General features: G+C 38.6%; 2 protein-coding genes across 4 annotated transcripts; one reads left to right on the forward strand and one right to left on the reverse strand.

Annotated features, from left to right (window-relative positions):
• The first annotated feature begins 447 nt into the window (after positions 1–447).
• LOC148096271 (acyl-CoA-binding protein-like) lies at positions 448–4066 on the forward strand. The gene is made up of 4 exons (XM_087835940.1): positions 448–536; positions 837–954; positions 3465–3527; positions 3626–4066. Exons 1-4 carry the CDS (start codon positions 531–533, stop codon positions 3697–3699), a joined length of 261 nt encoding a protein of 86 aa, XP_087692066.1. The 5' UTR covers positions 448–530; the 3' UTR covers positions 3700–4066.
• A 1086-nt stretch (positions 4067–5152) lies between these two features.
• LOC102793076 (secretin receptor-like) lies at positions 5153–15119 on the reverse strand. 3 transcript variants are annotated; one of them, XM_087836032.1, is made up of 13 exons: positions 14927–15119; positions 14732–14831; positions 14321–14431; positions 13427–13533; positions 11952–12061; positions 11724–11856; positions 11197–11350; positions 11049–11109; positions 10890–10959; positions 7931–8022; positions 5970–6108; positions 5845–5886; positions 5153–5762 (listed from the first exon to the last, which is right to left on the reverse strand). In XM_087836032.1, the coding sequence occupies exons 1-13, from the start codon at positions 14993–14995 to the stop codon at positions 5577–5579; spliced, it is 1374 nt and encodes a 457-aa protein (XP_087692158.1). In that variant the 5' UTR covers positions 14996–15119; the 3' UTR covers positions 5153–5576. The 3 variants fall into 3 exon arrangements, with proteins under 3 accessions (XP_087692158.1, XP_087692157.1, XP_087692159.1); XM_087836031.1 differs by having other exon boundaries at positions 11049–11350; XM_087836033.1 differs by lacking the exons at positions 11724–11856; positions 11952–12061.
• Between the last annotated feature and the right edge of the window lie 72 nt (positions 15120–15191).

Below are 15191 nucleotides of genomic sequence, written 5' to 3' on the forward strand. Positions count from 1 at the left end.
AGATCAGCATGTTGTCCACTGATATCTGTTAAAAAAGTTGGTTATGGAAATTAAAAATACACGCCCTACACACACTATGAAATGACAATCAATACTTTGTTTTAATTGTCTACTTTAGTGCATCAGTGACAGATATGTTTACATTCCAGGTCACCAAGTTTCAAAACACATGATAAGCTTAAGGGTGTGTTTTACCAACTAGTTATTGATGAAAGTAAAAATCACAGTGATCTAGTGGTCATTAAAATGTGCCTAGAATTAGCAAATTGATGACGATCAGTCTCATAAATCATGACTGTAAACTGCCTTTATAGGTTAAAAGTATTGGAATTGGTATCGGCACTGGCAACAGTGACTGTATTTACTTGGTATCCAATCAATACCAAACCCCCCTCTCCACCCCCTCCCAAGAAATCCCATAAACCCTCCCACTTCCTTTCTCTCAGCAAATCACAGCACAGCTGACACAACTGCAGCGAGTTGGACGAGCAGGCCTTTGAACAGGAGCAAAGGTGTGCCCCACTGCAGTCATGACTGTAAGTATGACCTCTTTAGTATTTAAAACTTTCCTGGAATCTTATCTAAAATATTAACATTGTTTCTAAGTGATTTCTCTGTAATGTTGACTTACGTATAAATCACAGGGACTGGAAAGAGGTTTTTTTGGTGGGGGAGGCAGGAACCAGACCGTTTAGCTCGACAGGTTCTTGTAGTTGTAACGTGGTGTTAAGTTTAAACTCGTTCCTGGTTATAAGCACTGAGAAGAGCATTCAGGTGATAGTGAAGATGGGCGAGTGGATATGATCTGAGGATATGCTGTGACTTGTCCTAACCAGGAGGCCTTTGACAAAGCGGTAGAGGAGGTGAAGGTTCTGAAGCAGAAACCGAACCAGCAAGAAATGGGCGATCTGTACGGCTTATACAAGCAAGCTACAGTCGGTGATATTAACACAGGTGAGTAGCGTGTGTGTGTTTGACATATGGAGCCACTAACTGCCTGTGCATGTGCAAAAGCGGAGACGGGTGAGAAAAATCAGGTTTGACGAGTCCTGCGTGATTTGCTGAATAAGTTCCCACAAGTTTTTTTTTTAACTTCTGATGTATATCCCAAACGATATATATATTTTTAAACCCCTGATACCTTAAAGGACTTATTATGCTGATTATTTTAATCTCCACCTTTGTTGTCAAACATAGGGCCCGGGGCCAGAATTGTCCTGGTGAAGACTATAATATGGCCTACTGGACGGCTTTGGCAAATATGATCAAGGGCATAAATTTTTAGACTTTAAACTGTAGTTTTTAAAAATAAGTTTTAGAGCTTTTCTTGCTCATAAAGACACACACACACACACACACACACACACACACACACACACACACACACACACACACACATATATATAAAACCTGTTGTTTGGCTTGAAACACATATTAACAAATTGCTCAGTAATGAACAAATACTCAGATCATTTACCTAAGCAGTGTGCTTTGTCAAAACCAAGTAAGTGTGTTGGTAATGAACAGTGTGTTCATTACATTGACATTCTGTTGTGCAATTGTTATTTACTTGTATTTTATAATTAGACTTTACATACTGCTGGGTGGTTTGTAAAGTTTACAATAACTAGTATTATCATTATGCTATATTTTCTAATATGTATAATAATCTCAAAAGTAATAACTTGAAGCAGAAAATAGTAATACTTTATTAAAATTTTAAACTAAAGTACAGTATTTGAATGTGTGTATTGTGTCTACTGTTTGTTAACTCACCATATTCATAAACATCTTAATAATAAATTCCATATTCTATCACCACATTATTTGTGATCAATGGGTTTGCGTGTGTTAGGGGTGTGGGAGGGTAGGGTCTTTAGGCTTTGGCCCCACCCCTGCCACCAGTATATTTTTAAGCAAGTATTTCTGACTTTTATTTGAATATTCAGTTTCCTACCATCTGCTCTTAAAGGGCAATTGCCAGGTAACCCGCCCTCCCCCTTCGCACACACATGCACACAAACAAAACACACAGTGTAATTCACACCCTCATTATAGTGAATAAATATTTATGCCATTTTACACCATCAAACTTAGATAGCTAAGAATAAAGAAACCTTTTGTTCTTTAAAGAACCGTTTGTAATAGCTAAAAAACCATCTACAAAATAAAAAGGTTCTTTGACGTATGATGGTTCTTTAAAGAACCATTTAATTCAATTCAATTCAATTCAATTTTATTTATATAGCGCCAAATCACAACAAAAGTCGCCTCAAGGCACTTCATAGATACAGAGAAAAACCCAACAATCATATGACCCCCTATGAGCAAGCACTTAAGCATTTAAGAACCATAATTTTTCTGAGAGTAAGGCTAGACCCCCTATGCTAAGCGAGCCAACCGCAGTGTTGTGCCAAACTAGGTATCCCCGACAGAATTTGTTTCCCCTGCGTCGGGAGCACACGCTGGACTGTCCAAATCACGGACAAACAGCATCCCACATTGTTGATTTTTAGTTTACAAACACTTCTTACAATGACTAACTACTCCTGACATTTTTGAGATGTTAGCTCTTTATACAACAAAGTTATAGTGGGATACAAATAATATCAGGCTGATCCTGCCACAATTTGTTCCCCATGTGTAAATCACGCACAAACAGTATCCCACATTGCTGATTTTTAGTTCACAAAAACGTTTTATTATGACGCATTACTCCTGAAACTTTGGAGGATTTAGCTCTTTATATAGTATAGTTACAGGAGAATAAAAATAGTTATCAGCCAAAATGTTAATGGTTTGTTGAAATAATCCCATCTGATACCCCGTGAGCAATAAATATATAATTTTCTGTTGTAACCCTCAAACTGAATGGTAATGTAACAATACTAATTTTTCACTTTTTCACAAAATGAAAACATCAGTACTTCCTGCGTGCTCCCAGCACAGGGGAAACAAATTCTTTCGGGGATACCTACTTTGGCACGACAACGGCCGTAGTGATCGATGTAGTGGTTACGAATGACAGCAACATCAGGAAGAAGGAACATGAGAAGCTCGACAAATACCAAGGGCTCAGAGAAGAGCTCGAGACGATGTGTAGGGTGAAGGTCACGGTGGTCCAAGTGGTAATCAGAGCACTAGGTGCAGTGACTCCCAAGCTAGGCGAGTGGCTCCAACATCGGAGATCTCTGTCCAGAAGAGCGCAGTCCTAGGAACAGCTAAGATACTGCGCAGGACCCTCAAGCTCCCAGGCCTCTGGTAGAGGACCCAAGCTTAAAGGATTGACTGCCCACAGGGGCGAGTGGGGATATATATATATATATATATATATATATATATATATGAAACTGAATTGAATTGAATTGTGGAGCCTCTGCAATTTATTTCCATATATCACTCTTATTATTAAAGCATCAAAAAATATTTTTTCCACTAACTCACAGCTACTTTTATTTTCACAGAGCGTCCAGGGTTCCTTGACTTTACAGGAAAAGCAAAGTGGGATGCATGGAATGCAAGGAAAGGTCAGAGATATGAAGCCTTTGAAAACAAATCTCAGCAATGTCACATTTTTCGTAGTAACAAACTACTTTCTCCTTTGTGTCTGTTTCCTGATCGACAGGTCTGTCCAAAGAGGAAGCAATGGCCAAATATGTTGCTTTGGTGGAGGAACTCAAGGAGAAATGCGGAATCTAGAGAGTGTGTTTCATCATTGTGTGCATTCAGATGGTTGAAAGAGATAAGCCATCCTTACTGGAACCTTATTTATTCGTGTTAACAACAAAATGGGACTGGAAGTGCTCTGGTTTCTGTTTTATGAGTTCTACTGAACCAGTGAGCGGGCTGTGGTTAAATGCACGTAAACCATCCTTTTTGGAGACCCCCCCCTGGTACCACTTCATGCTAAACTAAACCAGCTAGTTCTAACTTCATACTGAGGATAGACATGAATGCAGTATTGGGCTTCTTGCATCCTATCGAGGCAGCAAATAAGTGTTTTGTAAAATGTCTGAAAAATAAAGACTATTAAATAATATAAAAAATAAAAATAAAAATTTGTTTCTGTTGTCTTCGGGAAACTCTTCCTCGCCATCAGCCTTGCATGTTTGCCACAGATGGCTGATCTGTGTTCAGTCTGGCTTCGTGTAACAATCTCACCCCGAGCTTCTTTCAGCTCTGGAACACATCACGGGTGGTGGTGCTTAATCTCAGCTGACGTCTTGAGTCAGAGGGCAAGAAGGAAGCGCTCTTGTGTGGTTGAGGGCAGTAGATGTGTGGCTAAAGCAGCGGCCTTAGGTGCCACTTCTGCTCCATAGAATAAAACATACTACAATGTCAGCGTGGTCATCAAACTGAATTAGTTTTAAAAACTTGTTTTTTTTAAAATCCAGGCTGTGTATTTGAAAAGATAGCGTTGAGTGCTGTTATGGGAGCTGCAGGACATACTCCTCAGGAGCTTCAGCTATGCTAATGACAAAATCAGGATGCCTTTAACTCGGTTTTGACAATTCCCTGTTTCTAATTTCCTATCTTTAAGAAATTGATCAAAATGTTACTAAAATAACTACAGCAATCAACATGGTAAATGGACTTGCTCTTATATACTGCTTTCTGCTTAAAGACCTTCATACAACATGTCATTCATCCACTCACACACATTCATACAGGCACTTTTTTGACATCTAAATGCTTCCTCACATTCATTCCTTATCGAATCGTGGTCAATCAACAGTATGTTGCACTCTTGTGTAATACTCACTCTGTGCCACAAGATGGTGTTGTGATCAAAGTTATTATAGTTAACTAAACCTGAACTAAAAATAGGAATTAAAAGCCTTTGAGTTAAGTAAAATAAAACTGTAAATTTTATTTTTTTTAACAATGTAAAGTGAACTTGAAATATTTTTGAACTTGGAGCACTGAAATCAAAACTACTGGGGGGAAATAGCCTTAGTTTTATCATCTGTTGGTTTGGTAGAAAATTGTACCACAAGTTGTCTGATCAGGGTGTGGATGTGGAGTCTTGCAATAAAAATCCAATCTGGAAATGAACTGAAAGCAAATTGAAAAAAGTCAAAACAAAGTAAAACTAAATGCTAAAACATAATAACTCTGGGACTGAGCTGATGTAAGCTTTATTTAACCAGGCGAGTCATTAGGAGCAAACACTGATTTAGCACTGTCACCTTGCAAGAGGCAAAACCTGTATAAGGAAATGGGGGGTAGGACAATAAAAAATAAAAAACATAAAAGAAAACATTTCAACACACCCACTAGTAAAATTAAAGCTTAGTTACAATGTTACATCCATTAAAAAAAAAAAAGAGCTTATTAAACGTACACCCTGGACAGGTTGCCAGGGTAACAGAGGGTAACTACATTTTGCAGAAAGTGATTAGAGAAAGTAGCTTTTTGTTCACCGACTCCTAAAATCTTCCTGTCAGTACTTTAAATCTCCAAACAAAGCGTCCGATGCTGTTTTAAGCAGCCAAGCTGTCGACTGTCAGCACTAAGTGAGAGTCCGTCATGCTATGGATGAGACGAGCGAGAAAATGAGCTGGTCCCAGCTTGAGTCACATCTCCAAGGTGTCCACAGGGAGCCCACTTGTCGACAGGCTGCCTGGAGAGCAGGGCAGCAGGGACACCTGGGTGTGAGGGGTCCCGCTGTGGCTGATGGAGCCGTGACGCTGGCTGCGTCTGGTGGGCAGGTGCTGAGTCAGCCTCCATCTCCTCCACCGCCTTAGAAATTCATGCTGCACCTGAATACACACATGCACGTTGGTCTGCACGTTCCAAACTTTCCTTTGAATCTATTTATTGTAAAAGGGGAAGACCTCTCACCTCTCCGTTCACAAAGCAGTAGAGGACAGCGACCACAAAGCCCTTCAAGAGAGAAAAGTCAGCTGATCATGTGGTTACATTTGTCATTGAATTGAGTGAAATGGTCAGGGTGTCACCTGGTTTACCTGAGTGGATGACAGAGCCAGCTCTACAAAGGTCCAGATCTTAAACATAGAGCTGCTGACTTCAACGGGCAAGAACACGAACAAGATGTAATGCACGCCAAACAGAGCCACCAGAAAAAACGTGGATTTGATCAGCCTCCTGGGTGAGGAGAAATCAGCATTTTTGTTTAAGTGACAGTAAAAACAACCTATTAAAACTATTAAAAACTAACTTTTTACTAGTCAAAATATGTACTACATGCTATAGGTTTCCCTGGATACAGTCACCCATCTGTGTTTGAACTACACAAGTGTCTGGATCTGTTCTTGTGGGATTGAGTTCAGTGTCCGGCTGGTCATTGGTTGTGGCTGCCTCTGGGACATTGACCCAGCCTGTCCCAGGCTCATGTTCAGTAGCAAACATACCAGGACTAATTGCTAGCTAAGGAAGTGTCTGAATGTGCTCTGAGTCCTGATCCAGAAAGGCCTACTTTGCTCTGGCAGCGTGGAGATGGGCGTTGTTGTGCTGAAACACGAGAACAATGAGGGGAAGGGGTGGTGCTGCATCTCTACTCCACAGTTTATCTGTGTCCTCTCTTCCTCCCGTCAACCCCAGATGATGGCAGATGGCTGCCGCTCCCTGTGCCTAGTTCTGCTGGCAGTTTTTTCCTGTTAAAAGGGAGTTTTTCTTCCCAATTTCGCCAAGCACTTGCTCATAGAGCACTGTGTGATTAGCCTTAAAGGTACTTTTTGTAACAACCCTCCACAAACTGGAACACTCAAAGTTTTTAACAGGGGGCAGCAGTTTCATTGTTAAGTCTATGGAAATGTTTTTGGACGTGCATTGCTGTGTAACTTTTTTCTTTTCAGCCCTACCCCTATTCCTCAGGAGGAATCACATTTAAGAGTCTCTTAGATGTATGAAACATAAGGCCCAGGGGGCTAAAATTGGCCAAGCAAAGACTCCAGTCCTGCCCACTGGACAGCTTATATATATATATATATATATATATATATATATATATATATATATATATATATATATATATATATATATATATATATACATATATAATTTTTTTTTACTGTTGATGTATATTCAGAATGATATATTTTTTAAACCCCAGACACCTTAGGGGGACTTATTATGCTGAATATGTTAATCTACATCAAGGGTGTCAAACATAAGGCCTGGGGCCAGAAACAGCCTGGCAAAGACTCCAATCAGGTCTGCTGGACAGCTTTGAAAAATATGATGGAAGGCATACAATTTTAGACTTTTAACTGTATTTTTTGATGATGACTGATAAAGACCTCCTCCCATCGTCATCCGTTATACACCAACATGATTACGTAACAGACATAACATGTTTTTTTACAATGGGTCCACAGTTTAAAAAAAGCATTTTCTGTGAATTAACAAAAACTTCCACTTTTATAATTACAGGGCAGTCTTTGTGGCCAATGAGCTGCCAGAAAGTTTTCTGTAATTTTACATATTTATTCCTTACATTTTAAGCCCAAAGAAATGCGCTGACAGATTTCTTTTGTTTGCAAAGCATGTAGAGCATGCAGACACACTTCTTTTTCTTATATTGAAATATTTCAGGATTTAAACGTGTAAGTAAAGTTCTTTGCACTGACAGAACAGGGAGTTTCACAGGTTAAACCATGCAAAATGAGTTTGACATCCCTCACTTGCCTGGCTGAATAGAGTTTGCATTGACTTGCCGCATGTTATGTCACAGAGCAGTGTGACTGAGCTCTAGTTAAACTTCAGTTGATAACTCTTCAACACAATGAAACCGTTGTTTTATCACATTCTATTGACAGCTATAGATTTTAGGGTTTTAAACTCTTTTTTTTTTGAATGAGTTTACAAATTTACCTTTAGGTGAACATATTAGTATAAGTATAGGTCCATCAGTATGAGTATATCATAGAAGTATAACAGCAAACATTACCCTGTATGCACTACTCACTTATACTGGCTTAATTCGTTTCTCTGTGCATCTGGCATTCTGAGTTTGCTCACCAGTATCCTCAAAATCCCCATGAAAAAGATGAGGTTCATCTGAAATGATAAAAGCAGTGCAAATGATTGTTTCTCCTTCTGTGCTTCTAGTCCCTTCTCAAGTAGACTTTGCGTCAGAGTTGTCCGCCATATTGGACATGATACAATCAATGATTTCTAGAGAAAAATGCATATTTTCCAACTGGGTGGCAGTGGTTCATGGAGGTTGTGGGTTCTCGCTGGGTGAAATTGGATTCTAAGAAGGTGCTACTCCAAAAACACTCCCAGTAATTGCTTTTGTTGCCACCAGTGTTGGAGAGTAATGGAATACATGTACCGCCATTACGTATTTAAAATAGAAAATATGAGTAACTGTATTCCATTACAGTTACTGTTTAAAAAGGTGGTATTCAGAATACAGTTACTTTGTTGAAATAAAGGGATTACACGGCGGTCTTTTCCGGTTTCATATGTTAGGCTATGCCCTCTCCATTTTTGGTAATTCCACGCCGTTGGAAACCCAAACAAAACACACATTAAGAAGCTCTAATGCCTGTGTCTCGATCCATGTCACCTCTACCTGCAGCCCGCATAATGACATGCTGACATAATTTTAAAAATTATTGTTCAAAAAATCATTTAATATGAAGGCAGAGTGTTACAGGCATAGCCCTAAAGAATGGAACCTTATGGGCAGTGTAACCCAGTTGTAAGTAAGCTATTAAGATTCGACTGTACACAGTGTTCGTGTTTTTCTCTGAAACAATAAGTTCCATTGGAGCAGCCTTTCAACGCCTCTCTCTGTCTCTCACTAGCAAAGTTGACCGAGACAACAAAGTAAAGCTAGTTTTTGGCTACGAGCCCGACACGGAACCCGACGTATTAGCCAGAGGTCCCTTTACTATGGTTTGGAGACGCGGAACTGTTTTATATATGCGCCGAATAGTTTTCTATATGAGATCGCTGCAAAAAGTCCAGCCTTACCTAATACCCACCCTACTGTTACTCATTTATATTAAGATTTAAAAATCTAGTTGGTATTTATATGGCGAGTAGCCTTTAGTAATAGTAATACCTGTCACCTTGACCCTCTTCCCACTGTGTTAGTTAAAGCCTGTCTTCCCTCGTTAGCTCCTCTCATAACCACTATTATCCATTCCTCCCTTAACAATGGAATCATTCCTGAATCACTGAAAAAGGCTTCTGTTATTCCAACTCTCAAAAAGCCTGGTGCAGACCCCAATAACTTTGATAATATTCGCCCTATATCAAATCTCCCCTTTATTTTCAAAAATTCTTGAAAAAGTTGTCACCTCCCAGCTTCACTTACACCTCAATAACCATAATCTCTATGAACAATTTCAATCTGGTTTCTGCCCCAATCATAGCACAGAAACTGCTTTGTTAAGGATTATCAATGACCTTCTGATGGCAGCTGACTCTGGTCTCCTATCCATCCTCATCCTTCTTGATCTTAGTGCGGCATTTGATACAATTTCTCACAATATTCTCCTGAACCGGTTAGCATCCATTGGCATTAGTCATACCCCCCTTGCCTGGTTCACCTCCTATCTCTCAGACCGCACTCAGTTTATCCAATTTAAATCCCATTCTTCAAGTCTCCATCCTGTTTCTGCTGGTGTGCCCCAGGGTTCAGTATTAGGGCCTCTTTTATTCATTATTTACATGCCCCCTCTTGGTCATATATTCCAAAAATATAATATACATTTTCACTGTTATGCTGATGACACCCAGCTCTACATTTCTTCTAAACCCAATTCAATCCTCCCACCTACCTCCCTCTCAAACTGTCTTATCGAGATTAGATCCTGGTTCTCCTCCAATTTTCTTAAACTAAACAGTAACAAAACAGAAGTTTTACTTGTTGGTACAGTCTCTATCTTATCCAAATCCCACAGTTTTTCCATTAACATTGAACGTTCTCCCACCCTTCCCTCCCCCCAGGTTAAGAGTTTGGGTGTCATACTTGATAATACTCTCTCATTCCAGCCTCACATTAATTACATAACCCGGTCTGCATGCTTCCACTTACGTAATATTAACCGACTCCGCCCCTTCCTTACTCCCCATGCTGCTGCCATCCTTGTCCATAGTCTTATTACGTCCCGCATTGATTACTGCAATTCCCTCTTATTTGGTCTCCCTAAAAGGTCCCTTTATAAACTCCAACTTCTTCAAAATTCTGCAGCTCCGGTCATAACTCGTTCTCCGTCAAGAGCTCATATTACCCCAGTTCTTCAGCAGCTTCACTGGTTGCCCATAGAAGCCAGGATAAACTTTAAAATCTTACTTCTCACATACAAGTGTGAGAAATGGCGAATATTTGCCTTCAAATTACAAGTTATGCCAGCCAATACATCTTGGAAGGTGAACATTTTACTTAGAAGGCAAACTGTCACCAGGTATGGAGGTTAAGAGTATAAAGAGTGACCAGCAGGTCAGCCGATCCCAGCCTGTACGCAAAGAAAATCTACGGGAGCTCACATTAGACATTTTTGTCTTTTCTTTACACTGAGCCACTACAGCAGATCTTAGGGTTCCCAACACTTGCTGAATCTCACTGTAACCCCTGACTGTTTTTTTCTGTTTAGGTGTGGAGGCAATATAATAGTAATATAGCATATAGTTACCTTTGCCTAAAAATAGATGGTAGAATTGTCCTTTAGGGAGCTAATTTTACTTTAAGTACATTTCAGAGGCTGTACTTTTTCACTTTTACTTGAGTAAAGAAGTTGAGTCAGTACTTTTACTATCTTTACTTCTACTTAAGCAAAGAATATCTGTACTTTTGCCAACTGTAAATAAGAGCACTCATTTTTCCCTCATGACTGGTGGTTGCCAGTGGTTACAGACCATCACCATGACTGTCACATATTCAAAATGGCAGACATTTTCACAAGTTTTACAGATATAGTTAGAAGAACTGGCACTCGAAGTATCCACCAAATCCATTCATGCCTCCTGGTTTCCCAACATCTTTGAAAAGAGAATGAGAAAAAACTGTCAAATAATAATACATGACATGAAAATATCATAACTGCAAGGCTGAGAGAAACAGACCTTACCCTTCATCTTCATAAAAATATTTTGCACACCCCCAGGAGATGATCACAATGAGTGGCAAACCTGTGTGATGAAATAAATCAGTGACTATAGATCTGAGGTTGAGTTTTAGGAAAGGAGACACCACAAGGTAAAGACGGTTCTTCCCACCCCAGCTGAGGACGATGTACCAGGCCAGATGTTTCTTCAGGGAGAAGAAGGAGCGGTTAACAAGGGTGTATAGGAAGTGGCCCTCCACCAGCAGCCAGCTGTAGTTTGCAAGGATGGAGTAGTTGGAAAACATCAGCACGACCTTACACGGCGCCTGCCCCACCACAATTACACAAAAGAACTTGAGTTAGGCTTATTGTTATTCCAAGTTATCAAAAATAGTTTTAGTTCTAGAACAAAGCGACTCTGCTAAAACGATGCCTATGCTAGAATTCAGTGAGTCCGTGCAGTTTACATCACAACCTCAGTACCAAATTAACTCCTGAAGATTTCTACTCGCTGCCAAAAGAGCATATTACCACATTCTTTCTTTTGCCTTTACTGCCAACATTTATGCTAAGCTAAGATAAGCCAAGAACTTCTTGGATCAGTTTAACTGAGAAGAAATGACAAAACAGTAACACAGTTTTAATCCTATTAAGCCTCAGAACTTGGGTTTCATCAAACAATCGCTGGTCCATCGCTACCGGATAGTAGTCACAGTGATAAATCTCTTCATCTGTAAAGAGCAGAGCATCTCGGATGAAGATGAAGATGGCTCTCAGGCTGAAGGAAATGAACAGTTGAATGTGAATGTAGTTCCTGGTACAATGAAGTTTCCTGAAGAAATATAAACACGGACAATTCGAGGTTAGGAACTATTCATCATCTTTAAGCACAGGGTTGACAGTTATTCAGGCCAAGATGTTGCTCACCTAAACACACAGAATATGGTGATGGCAATGATGAGAGAGATGAGGGAAATTGTGTATCCAACTGTGTACATTGTCTTCACATAGGAGAAATACAAGTGGCTGTCTGAGGACTGAATCAAGAATAGACAACGGTATTCAATTATTTTCCTAAGCAGCAGGATATGAGAATGCAGTATGATATAATATAATGACGGAAACTAAGAATACACTGATAATTTGTCTTATTTAACTGCATGTATTCTGTGCAAAGGTTCATGTCTTTATATTTGGCTAGTTAAATGGAAATAACCACAGTGATTTATTGAAATGTACTACAATGCACGGAAATGCAGTATGCAAGGCAAAAACTAATTATACGATTCTAGCGAGCTTGAAAGTCAAAATTTGATATGACCGCCATTATTCTTCAAAAGAGCCTGAACTCTCTTAGGCAAGCTTTCTTGTAATTTCTTTAAGTGGTCAGATACTGTTCATCTACTGTAGGTACTTTTGTTTGTCCGATACTCCAGCCTTTTTTCATAGATTTAACACTCAAAGTGGGAATAAATGATGTGCTTCTGTGACAGACAGTAACAAAGTGTCTAAAGATACAATTTTAGTTAAGTTATTAGTTATGTGTAGACACAAAACTAGTTTATCCCTTGAGTTAAGTGGCTTTTTTTATGCTTGAATAATTAATAAATCAGCGTTCAGTGGTTTAAAATACAAAAACAAAAAGACATAATATCATGATCCATGAAAAGGCAGTTTACAAGTTTGAGCAGAATTAGAAGTTAGCAGTAAATTAGCTAGCTAGAATATACTGTAGCTAGCATTTCTAAATAAACCAAAAATGTACAGCAATGCTGTGACTTTGAACATAAGCAAAATGGAAAAGTAAAACTAAGTACTGTTTTAAGGGTCAGTTCATTTGGGCTAGTTGGCATTGACAATGCCCTGCTATCATGAGCTAGCTTTAGACATATCAGCATATTACCACAGGAGCAGCTAGGTTAGGTTCAGCGGTTAGCAAAGACAAACACAATCATATATCAGGAAGAAGACACTAAAAATGGGTATCACCTTAGTCATGAGAATACCTGCATAACTCTATCCACAACATGAGCTTAGTCGTTAATGTTTGTGCATGGTCTTTATTAAAGTTGTGGCCCTCATGCTCATAAAAGTGTCGAAAATGACACTGAAAAATGTTACGGCCATGTGTCTATTTCAAAACAAAGAACAAAAGCTCTGAAGAAGATTAAAATGACAGGAGCCTCATCCAAAGCAGTAAATGCGTGGGTCTGGAAGCAGAGCTGTTTATATCATCACTTAGCAAGTGAGATAAGCATTGGCTTTTAGAAGAGTTCCCATGAGGCACTGTTTTTATCCTTCAGACCTGAGCCTGTTTCTGACATCTGACAGTTTGATGACATCTATCTATCTATCTATCTATCTATCTATCTATCTATCTATCTATCTATCTAAACACCAACCTCTCCAAGAAATAAGAGACTTTCATTGAAAGAGTAGCCACAAGCATCTTCGTGTGGAATGAGCAGGTCTGTCCAGCCATTGTTTGTGCAGTTGCGATGCACTTTACCTGTAAAAAGCAATAAAATAACACTTGAGTTTTGTCTTGGTCTGCAAACTGCACTGCAATTTATATATATATATATATATATATATATATATATATATATATATATATATATATATATAGATAGATAATATATAGCTCAAAGGAGTTTGCAAAGAAAAGCGTCTGGACTTCTTTAAGTTCTGGGACTCCCCACCATTTGACCTTAGAACTGAAGACCCTTCTTGGATGAGAGGAGAAACGTCTTCAAGCAAATATATATATATATATATATATATATATATATATATATATATATATATATATATATATATATATATAATATATATATATATATATATATATATTTATATTTATATATATATATATTTATATATATATATATATATATATGTATGTATATATATTCCCAAAGTAGCATACATATATACATATATGTATGCTACTTTGGGAACCTGTGTGTACAAAGAAAGAAAAAAAAAGAACCTGACATCTGTGTTTATTGTATAATCTACCAAAAGACATGCAGAACCTTTTATTTTCCTCTTCAGGCACTTCAAAATTTATCAAAGTTATCTCCCAGAGTAAACCTACCACTAAAATGTTACCCAGTGTCCTATGTACACATGTATTTTATGGCGTAGTGTTTGGATAGAGACCCTGAGAGGGAGTAGGTGTTTAATTTCCTTATGAAAACAAATTAGGTTACTGGCAAATATTTAACAGGTGCAATGTAGTATAAATAATAGGTGCAAGTTAATGCTGGTGTGTGTGTGTGTTTGCATAGTACCTCCTGAATTAAAAAACTCTGGACAAGGTTGTGAAACAGTTTCCCCAAGAAAAGCCGGTGGCCAGCAGTTCAAGTCGTCCCACATTCCTTTGCAGTGTACGCTGTTGTTTTCTTAGTAGATCAAAAACAAATATATATTTCAATTTTATAGTAGGTTTTGTTTCCATACAAACAATGGAGCCACATTTTAAAATGTGAAACACAATCCACTTCAGGATTAATATTTGTTGCAGTATGTTATGTAACCAGCAGGTGTCGATAAAATACCGTTAAGTTAAAAAAAAAAAGTTTAAAAATTTCATTAATTTCAGATATGACTAGTATTCCCTCATGGCACTTTCCACCAAGCAGCGGTCCTTGACATGTCACGACAGAGCGGAAAGAGACTATTTAGAAACCGTATTGACTTACCAGCTGTTTTGTATGATGTTGAAAGTAGCAAATCTTTCATGCACTTTTCTTCCTCTCTCATAAGGCGAACATTAGGATGACAGACTGGTGACGATTTTGCCTGTTTTTAAGGAAAGATTACATCGGGCTCTGCTGATTTATCATAGATTTTTTTTAAAAAAAAACAACGAAACAAGCATGCCTCTTTTTTCTCACCTGTGGGAAAAGTAAAACCCAAATAAGTCCAAGTTTTATCATTAGGTCAAAAACTTTGATTTTCTCCATTAAAATGTGTACTTGCGTCCAAATCCCAGGGTGTATATATGATTAGAATGAAAAATTAGCATGGCTGCTATACAGCAAATGCGTGAAGTCGGAAAATCAAACATGCGCCTCTTTGGCTTGATAATCACGCAGGGTATGCCTCAGGACAAGTGTGATAGGGGCTTTTATCAAGGTCGCGCTAATACAATGAAAACGT

The sequence above is a fragment of the Neolamprologus brichardi genome, chromosome 23, assembly GCF_056152115.1.
Source record: "Neolamprologus brichardi isolate AB-2024 chromosome 23, ASM5615211v1, whole genome shotgun sequence".
Taxonomy (NCBI): Eukaryota; Metazoa; Chordata; class Actinopteri; order Cichliformes; family Cichlidae; genus Neolamprologus; species Neolamprologus brichardi.